Genomic DNA, 9,463 nt, shown 5'->3' on the forward strand with positions numbered 1-9,463 from the left:
AGGTGATATCTCTTGGACCTCTGTTCCTCACTTAAGTCAAGCAAAGTGCTGCGGCTTACAGCAGACTTCTTGAGAGTCTCCATGCAACTGAGCTTAAGGGTCCCTTGCTAAGAGCTGGCCTACAGTGGCTCCTGCAGCTAACAGAGGCTGGTGATCTTAGCCACTGATTGTAGAGGTGATGCTGAGTAATTGTAAAAATAGTTGCAGTGAGAATGCCGGTTCCAAGTACCTTTTCCCCCCCTCTCCCCCCAGCAGCAGAAGGTGTTACTGCTCCTTACAGCAGCTTTTCCCAGGGCCACAGCCTGAATGAACATGGAGTGGGTTTGTACTAGTCATGCCAGGCTGGATGCCCACATCCTAGAGCAGAGCAAGGGAGAGGGGCAGGGGGAGGCAGGACATGCTCCTGCTTGCTGGATCTTGTCCTGTGCTACCTACCTATTAGCTTCTGTCATCATTCATGGCATGGAGGAACTCCTAAGCAATGGCCCTCAAAGGGCTACCGCTTTGCTAAAACAATTCCCCGGTCAGAGGTCAAGAGCTTCAGCTTAGCTCTCCCTCCTGGCCAGCTCCACTGACTTCCAAAGTCTTGAAAACTGTTCCCTAGCTCAGGGTGTGCTGCTCGCACCCTGCATCAGCAGACACAGGCGCTGCATATCCCTTGCTGCCTGGCTGTCCCTCTCAGCCTGGGGTTTCCCGGTCCCTGATTCCCTTCCACTGACTGACCTTGCCACAGGAGCCAGCAGGAGCAGCTCCCTCATGCCTCAGCTGGCCTTGCCTGCCCTGCAGCTAGCAGGTGCCAGCTTCCTGGCTGCTCTCCTGGTCATGTGGCTCATCTCGCAACTGGTCTTCAAATTTCTGGTTCTCCACATGCACCCCGCACTGGGGTCTGCACGTCTCCTTCATACCTTTAGGCAAGGCTGGGGCAGGCTGTTTTCCCAGGGATAGGAGAATGGCCATTCTCTGGGCATGCGAAGTATGTCCTCTGGCTAGGCCTCTGCTGAGTCTCCTGATTTTCCTTATCCAGTTATCAGGAGTGATTTTAATAGAATCACAGGCTCCCTTTATATGTCTCCTTGACCTTGGATTTTGGCTAGCTATAGTCCTCTTGCTTTGGGAATCACTGAAGCATCTCTGCAAATGCAGGCTCCTCCTGTGAAAGCAGACAGCTAGTGTGCATGAATTTCACAGAAAAATCCTTTATTCACTGGATTTGATTTCAATTGTTTCCGTGTCCTTCTCAGAAATGTCTCTATCATCAAGGGCATTCCCCTCTGAGTTGTCACCTTCATTTTCACATGGATTCTCGGTGCTTTGCTCCCCAGAGGAATTCTCAGGTATTGCTACGATGATGGGCACCCTGCCCACCATGGTGGATGAGGTACAAGGAAAGTTAGAAGTTCCTACCAGCTCATACCTGAATGACATGATTTCATTTCTCATGAGCATGCTGGTGACAGGCAGTGGCTTTGGCAGAACCAGCATGCTGGTGACTCGCATGACCTGGAAGGGGGCTGTGTTTGTCCGGGACTCCAGCCTCGTCACTTCACTTCCGTCTTCCAAGGAGCATTGTTCTCCCCTGCTGTTGAAGCCCCTGTACAGGACAATGCAGTGCACTGCAAAAACTACCTTTCTAATGTACTTGCATGTCCTGTTGGAAATATCTGTCATGAAGACAATGGTTTCACCAGGGGAAAATATGTTTTTCTGCAGGTAAATCCGAAGGATCACAGAGCCACGACTGAAGCAGCAGAGATAAACTGCATCCTTCCTAGCTTCCACCACCAACGGATCCTGCACGGTGGTGGGGAGAGGAAAGGCAAAGCACAGTGAGTTCTTGTTGCTGGATACAGGGTGATCCCCTAGTGCTGCATGCAGAAATTCCCAGTACTGCAGCTGAGGCTGCTCAACCCTCCCCATAGGCCCTGCTGTCCACCTAGAGGAGAGTCTTCATTGCCGCACTGAATGTGACATGGCTGAATTGTCACAGTCGTCCTGAGCACCTGTGCAACGATACACATGTGCACATGTAAATGTTATCACCTTTAACCATCCACACCTAAATTTAGAGGGAGGCCACAAATGATTAAATCAGTATGTTCTAGCTGTCTTGATGGCCAGTGACTGACTATACCAGTTTAGGTAGAACAAAAGTACCTGAGTAGAAAAGGGGCTTACTATTTGGTGTGAAGGTTGCTCTAGGGCTTAGACTTCAAAGAAGGAGAATAAATGCCCACTTCTCTCATCCTGAATCTTAAAGCACTCCCTGCACATTACTTTTGAACTTTTACAATGCACCTTACGTGCTAGTAAAGAAACATCTTGGTGCAAGCCCTAGGACAAAGATGGCAGAACATATTGAAAGTGTCATTTGAACACTAAAAGGAGGAAGAAGGTTCAGCTGAGAGCTAAAAGTTCTGGACCCTCAGTAGTAGAAAGTTGAGGCTCTGGACTGAAACAGGAGGTAGCTCTGCGTGTCCCCACCTCAGCTGGTTTGTTCGCCTTACCATGTCTTTCACATCTTCTCCATGGTTGCCAAAGGTTCCTTGCAACAGTAAATATCTCTTCTCTTTAGCCAAAACAATTTCACGGCCGCTGCAAGTCCCTTGAATAAAATACGAAATGAGGCCAATTTTGCTAGTGAAAGTCGTGGGAAGCCCCAGAGGAAAGCTGAAGTGGAAGTCAAAGGTGTGGACCCCAGAATCCAGCCAGCCATCTGAAAGTCAGACAACATGCTGTTACCAGGAGCCTTTTAAACACACAGGATGTTTGTGCCTTCCAGAAACCTTGATGTTTCTCCCAAAATTTGACGTGTCCTTAGCATCTGGTATTTAACCAAGAGTGCCATAAAGGCATGGTATGGGATGGACTGCAAATCTGCTCTGCAGGTCAGCTGCCAGATTTACAGGTCCCTGCCAGGCACTAGGCTGGGGGAGTGCTAATCGGCCTCATCTTGTCACAAGGACAGCAAACCTGCAGCTCCTCGCAAACTCATCAGGGCCTTGACTTGTTGACATGGAGTGCCACAAACTTTGAACTTTGCCAACAAGCACTAATAGGCTCCTAGGGAGTAAAACAGTGTAATAACTCTCGCTCTTCCACTCTCATTGTCAACCACAGCTGTGCACAGGATCTGAGCCTTTTCTCCAGCATTTTGTTTCACCTGTGCAAAAGAGCCCATGTACAGCAAAAATAATATTTGACCCTTTCTCTGCACAGCTGTGGTCCATTCCTTCTAACGTCTTTGCTTCTGTCCTACTTCCTCTTAATCAAATTCAGTTTTATGTGGGTGATGTTCCACTGCCTGTAATGAAAGACTGTCTCCCCTATGCAGGGACAAACATGGCCCCCTTTGTTCACATAAGACCAGCTCTTGACTCTTCTTCATCCAAGACCTTCTTGTTTTAATCACATGTATCTGCTGGCAGTTTATTGTCCAAACTTGGGCTTTCTTTCATCCTAATACCTTGTGCCAAAACTTTCCTTTGAACAATATTACTAGGGGATGTGACACTTTTAGACGTCTGTCCTGCTAACTTCATCCCTTTGCAGATGAATTCTACAATGCTTCAAGTTTTAATAACCAAAACTGGATATTCCTGCTGGCAGGAGAGCCCAGATATTGTTTCCTCACAGTGTGGGGGATTTACCAGCTGGCATAACAGTGTTTTCAATCAATTGGGATTGTAACTCTGAAGAAAAGAAATGCCTAAAACAATCTGATAGGAAAGAAACTAAAATTCATCAGCCTCTTGGATAACTGCAATATAAGGAAGTCATGTTCTTTATTCTGACAGTTTGTAGAAGCCTGAAACTCTCAGGGCCTTATCTCACTTACACCGTGTTCTCTGTAAGTTATTTTGGCAATGTTCTTGTTTTAGTAGAAGGGAGGACTTTAAAGGGGGAGCAAATGTACAATTTCACTTTGAAAAAAAACAGTGTTCCCCTCCTGGAACGATCTGGAGCTAGGTCCTGGGGTGACTGGTCTCTCTTGTAGCCCCAGCTGAAAGGGGTGTAGGATGCAGTACAGGTTTTGCAGTGTGTTGATTGACTGAAAAGTTCAGTTTTCTCCACCCCTGCTGCAGGTGTGGCCTTAAGAGCCTGGCTGTGTGTGCAGAGCTGAAGTGGGTCAGTCTTCAGGTAGTGCAAAAATGCTTGCAGGTGCTTATTCCAGTGTGTGTGTACAACTTACTTTAAGCCTGTTTTCTCTGGCTTATTTTGCATCACTTCTAAAGAGACTCACAAAATTGCACTTAACCTCCTGCATGGGTCCTTGCACTAAGAATGACAGTCGCCTTAATCAGTCGCATTGAGTTCACTTTGGAAGTGAAGGTGCACTCACCTGCCCTGCCTCCCAATTGCTGGTGGACATGAGTCTCATTGCACAGGAGAACCGGCCCCTTTGTGGCCTCCCAAAACTTTATTCCCCTGAACCATGCGACAGAATTAGCTCCTCTGCAGAAAGTTTTCCTGCAGCTGCAGAGGTGGGAGGGTGCTCCCAAGAGTTAACTCCCTGAAGGCACCTAGGGACACTGTGCATCTACTGGTCAGCAAAGCCTGTGAACTTCAGTCACACTGGGAAATTTAAGTCACTTCTAGATAAGTTATTTTTGTTACCTAATTCAAAAAGAGCTCCATCTTGTGTTTCTTGGCTAGGAAGATGATGGTTGTGGTTGTGAGTAAGTGCGAATAGGCTGCCGTTAGGAGCAACTTGACAGATGGCCTTTCTGTGAAGGACACAGGGGGTTTCCTGGGGTGTGACTGACCTTGCAGGGCAGTGCGTGGAGAGTTTGAAACGGTCTGTAGTGCTGGGGAGTTTCTGGCTAATGTTCACTCTGACCAGAGGTTTCTGCTGCTGCTGAGGATTGTTACCCGTGGTAGCAGTGAAACTCAGCTTTTTGTTTTATGACTCTAACAATCCTAGAGATGTTACTAGTCATATTCAACAATTGGCTGGAGTCAGTGCCTTAGACAATCCTTAACTCCCTATGCTGCAACAGGAGTTGCCAGGGTTAACAAGAAATATGTCCATTAGGCACCCAGATTCATGTATATGCATTTCTTACATGGACATAAGGTGGGACCAAAGTAGGGCATGTGGTAAGGTCAAATACCAGCCAGTAGGGTGCTATCAAGAGCATAATAGCAGCTGAGTGTCAAAAGCTGACACAAGCAGCAACCTATTCAAATATACATTTCTCATATGCCAGCTTCAATGGGGGGCACAGAGTATAGCACTTCTGTAGAGTGCTAGGCTGGAAAAAGGAGCATAAAGTTTGAATAATTGTAGTAAAAACCTATTATTAAACTGTCCTGCACTGGCAAATCCTGAGAGATGTGGGGACTCAACTCTCTTGAAAATCAGGACTCAGGTATAGGTGACAGAATGTGGATTCAATGTGTCTTTAAGCAACACTAATTTGAACTTTAGCCTAGAACTGAGATGCTTAATGGGTACTTGTTCTTATAATGGCAAAAATGATTTTTCCAAAATGATTTCTCCCTGTTCCCCATTAGGGCTGTAACATTTGTATGTCTGTAGGAAGAGTTTGCATGCTGCGGTAGGTCAAGACTAAGGCTGTAATGCATGTGAAAGGGGAAAATGACCTTTGGACAAAGTAGAGCCTTCAAGTCTGGGAGGGAATGAAGCCTGACCACTGCAGGTTGTAGGTCAAATGAAGCTTTTGTGTATTGGCACACAGTCTAACTTCAGTACTAAACTAATCTAAGGGCAGTGACTTTCAGCCTGTGATCTGCAAACTAGATCTCCAGGATTCCCAACAGATCCTAAGAAGGGAAGGGTGAGGAAGGGGAGTGAACCTCTTAGGAGACTTCCAACTGCTATTGCACCCCATGGAATAATTCACTGGTCTGCAAATAAATACATTTTAGGTCATCAGTACATCCCACTGACTTTATTCTTTCTAATAAACCTGTAAGTTTTAATGGCTAGCTCTGAGTTTATGTGTGTGCATCTTGGGGTGTTTAATCCACTGAAAACATCATACTTTTGCAGGTAGTTTCAGTGCATGTCTCAGATTTTTCTTGTCTCTCAGTAAAGATGCAGCAGTAACCCTAATAATGCCTTTACCATATTTGCAAATATAGCAGAGCCTGTATCCCCAGTGGTATGTAAGTCAATAAGAAACTGCAGGCAAGCATTTTAGATGACCAAAGAATGCTTCAGTGATGTGTTTGTGACTAGAGGTTTTCTACCTGCTGCTGGGCAGGTTGTGGTAGCTTTCTATGCAACTACTATTCACTTCACAGCCACAGCCACAGACCTTTGAGGGGCTACTCATGCTCTGAAATACTACTTCCCATACCAAAACACCGCAGTTCACCCCGAGGCCCCTGCTGTTGTATGACATAGTGAAAAGGAATATGCCACAGGACAGAAACAGAGCACATTAGCACAAGGAAGACTTCCTCCACACTGGAAAAGTTCTGACCCCCATCTTCACTAGTCCAACGCTAAGGAGCTGTTATGTTAACTGGCACCTGGGTCTTACCATCTACGTGGAAATTCTGCGCTTTGGAGATGTAGACAGCCTGGTTCCTGCAGACAGTGCTCCTGCTGTAGTCCAGGTGGGGGTTGTCCTCCTCATTCCACTCCAGGTAGCCTCTTCCCACCAGCTCCACCTTCACCACAGGGTCCACCAGGGTGCTCCTAAGCTTCAGAACCAGTTGGCCAACTATGCTGGAGCCTGCCAGGTACACCTCATCCTCGGGCAGCACCAGCTTAATTGATTTCACTGTTGACATGAGGGACAAGTAGGACCCAGGCCCTGCCCGGGCTCTGGGGACGCGTCCGTGACACTGGGGTTTGTGAGGTCACTGCGTCAAGAATGGGCACAGGGGCCTCTGCCGCTGGTGGCTCAGCCCACCGGACTGTGGTCTGTCCCAATCAAAACAGCCTGTCTATTCATTATCAGCACATAATTAACCAGCAATCAGTGAGCTACCCATTTAGGATCCATATATGCGATGCAACAGATAAACCCCTAAACTAGCTGGTGAAAGTGCACCCCACAAGTCACATGGCACCCCAAGGCATGTGTCTCTACGTGTTGCACCCCGTCAGTGTCAGCGTACTAGCTGGATTCGGGCTGCTCATGGTGTCCACCAGTGCCAGCGGGTGGCTTCTGGCAGTGCCAGCCCTGGTTTGGGTGGCTGCTCTGTTCCTTCCCTCTTCTCACTCCCAGTTCTTGCCCCCATCACACTCTCATGCTTCTTTTGGATGTATTTCCAGGCTGACTCCTTCCCTCAGAAGTCTCCTGGTAATCCCCTGGCTACTGTTCAATCCAGCTGATGGTCATCTTAGGCAAACTTCACCGTTGCTACTTTCCTCATAGTGTTACCTGTTTTGCGCAACCACCATCTCCAAAGGCACAGTTTGGGGTATTGTGTTCACACACACTGTGTACTCACTGTCATATCAGCTGCTGTTTTCTGGGCATGCTACCAAGAGGGGGCCGTGCAGACTTGCCCACAGCAAACTACTAGTGGTGCGTAGTAATGTGGCTGATGCTGACAGGATAAGAGTGGTCAGAAGACTGCAGCAAATGCCAGTGAGATCTGAGCACAGTAGGGCAGGCAACCCGCCATGACACTATCCCTCTGGGCAGCAAGGTCCTGCAGTTCTGGCTGGGGCCAAAGGGCTCTCATTCACTGATGCGGGATGATTGGTGAGATTTTGCTATAGCATATTAGCCCTGGCCATGGCTAAAGACAAGTGACAGATGTAAGGCTTAGCCCACTTTGTCTCCTGAACTCCTCTTTGTCCCATCAGAGCAATTCCAGCTAGCAGAGCTTCTGCAACTGCATTGTCCCATCAAGGGGAAAACACATTCCTTCAAAAAAAAAAAAAACCCAAACACTGTGACATTGATCAGAGATAGTCCTCAGATGCTCTTGGATGCTTGGACCGAATGGGTGCACCATGCTCTGACCCACATAGGTGTGGGACAGAAAGAAAAAGTATCCAGCACAGGAGATCAGAGACACACGCTCAGCCAGGAGGAGCAGGGATAAAGACAACCCCAGCAAGGGCTGCAGTGAGGATCACATTTGCTGCTGATGCCAGTGGACATCTGTGAGCCACTGACGAGCTGAGAGTAAATCCCAGAGTAAAAGTGCTGGCATCTGCTCTGCAGAACCCAATTAAAGATAAAATGTTCTCAGCTGCAAGCTGGAGGATGCAGGCACATGGTGAGAAATGCTGAAAATTAACTGAACAAGACGGCCAACAGTTTGGGAAACAAGTCACACCACGTTGAACTTCAAACGTTCCCTCCTCCATACTAATTAGTCACTTGCTCCAACTCTGTCAGAATTCTCCTTCACTGCCTCTGTGCTTTATTCTTGCTTACAATGTTGTTTTTTTAAGAAAAAAACAGAATTGAATTAACATGCTGACTGCAAACTGTCACTCAGTCTCACTTCTTGGCTGCTGCATCTCTTTCTGTGAGCCTGTGCTTGTCTTGTCTTATTAAAAAATAAGCTCTTTGGGAAAAGAACTGTTCAGTGCCCTGGGTTGTAGTAAATAGGAATAGTTTCTCAACTGGGCCCAGAATAACCAATAACAAAAAATATCCTTTTTCTTATTTACACTTGGCAGTTTTCAGGAGTCATTGCCTTGCACACAAGTTGCGTGGTTATGGGTGGAAAAAATAGCTTATAGCTACTTGCATGACTGATGATACATCGTCAAGTAAAAAATTATAATCACGAATTATATATGAATTGAATACTAAACTCCCATGGTTTGGTGTTCAGGCACTGATTTATGCTTTACAAAAATAGCTTATAGCTATGATCTCCATGCTACCACTATACCAAACCAATATTTCGTTTCAATCTGTACATCTCCTGAGAATTTTAACTGCAATTTGAGCCTGCAATCAGCCAGGAAAGGAGGAAGCATTGTTTTTAAGTCATGGTTTGTTCTTTTCTTAACTTCGATTTCTGTCTTGAAGTTAGACTAGCTAAAATGAGTTGTGCAAATATTGTTCCTTTGCATCTTGTAACCTCTCTGACAAAATGATCTTTAAATTCCCTTTCCAGAAGAAATGTATAGTATACTTTTAACAAAAGCAAATTTCAAAAGGTACAGTAAAGAATATTATATTCAGTCTTTGCCTATGTTGACATGTGGTATCATTGATTTTGTGCTTTCAATCAAAATCAGCCAAAATAGAAACCTTCATCTGAATCTGCTGCGCTTCAGAAGTTACAAATAAAAGGATCATGGATTCATGCCTTGGCATATTTAATTTTGCAAAACAAAACCTGGCTTCCATAGCCCCTTCTCATTTATTTAAGAAGTTTTATGCAGTCTCATCGTGTTTCATAGGTTTGTCCAGGCATTGAGGACTGTGTCATTGTTTGCTGTGACATTCAATGGTTTCAGTTCTCTGAGATTCATGTGAACATTGCCTTAGATTTGAGCTTCCCTCTTGGTTTT

At 46.1% G+C, this 9,463-nt stretch overlaps 1 protein-coding gene across 1 annotated transcript; it reads right to left on the bottom strand.

The window, feature by feature from the left end:
* Positions 1-1,197: 1,197 nt before the first annotated feature.
* Positions 1,198-6,762, bottom strand: ARRDC5 (arrestin domain containing 5). The gene is made up of 3 exons (XM_026072416.1): positions 6,510-6,762; positions 2,505-2,713; positions 1,198-1,791 (listed from the first exon to the last, which is right to left on the bottom strand). The coding sequence occupies exons 1-3, from the start codon at positions 6,760-6,762 to the stop codon at positions 1,198-1,200; spliced, it is 1,056 nt and encodes a 351-aa protein (XP_025928201.1).
* Positions 6,763-9,463: the final 2,701 nt, after the last annotated feature.

The sequence above is a fragment of the Apteryx rowi genome, unplaced genomic scaffold (genome assembly GCF_003343035.1).
Source record: "Apteryx rowi isolate R43461 unplaced genomic scaffold, aptRow1 scaffold_341, whole genome shotgun sequence".
NCBI classification, from domain to species: Eukaryota; Metazoa; Chordata; class Aves; order Apterygiformes; family Apterygidae; genus Apteryx; species Apteryx rowi.

Bases quoted from the DNA above. Each gene is read 5' to 3' on its own strand.
- ARRDC5 (XM_026072416.1), bottom strand. From the start codon at position 6,762: ATGTCAACAGTGAAATCAATTAAGCTGGTGCTGCCCGAGGATGAGGTG. The intron at 2,714-6,509 runs GTAAGACCCAGG...TCTGACTTTCAG, and splicing joins GCAGAATTTCCACGTAGATG to ATGGCTGGCTGGATTCTGGG. The intron at 1,792-2,504 runs GTAAGGCGAACA...ACCACCGTGCAG, and splicing joins GAGAAGATGTGAAAGACATG to GATCCGTTGGTGGTGGAAGC.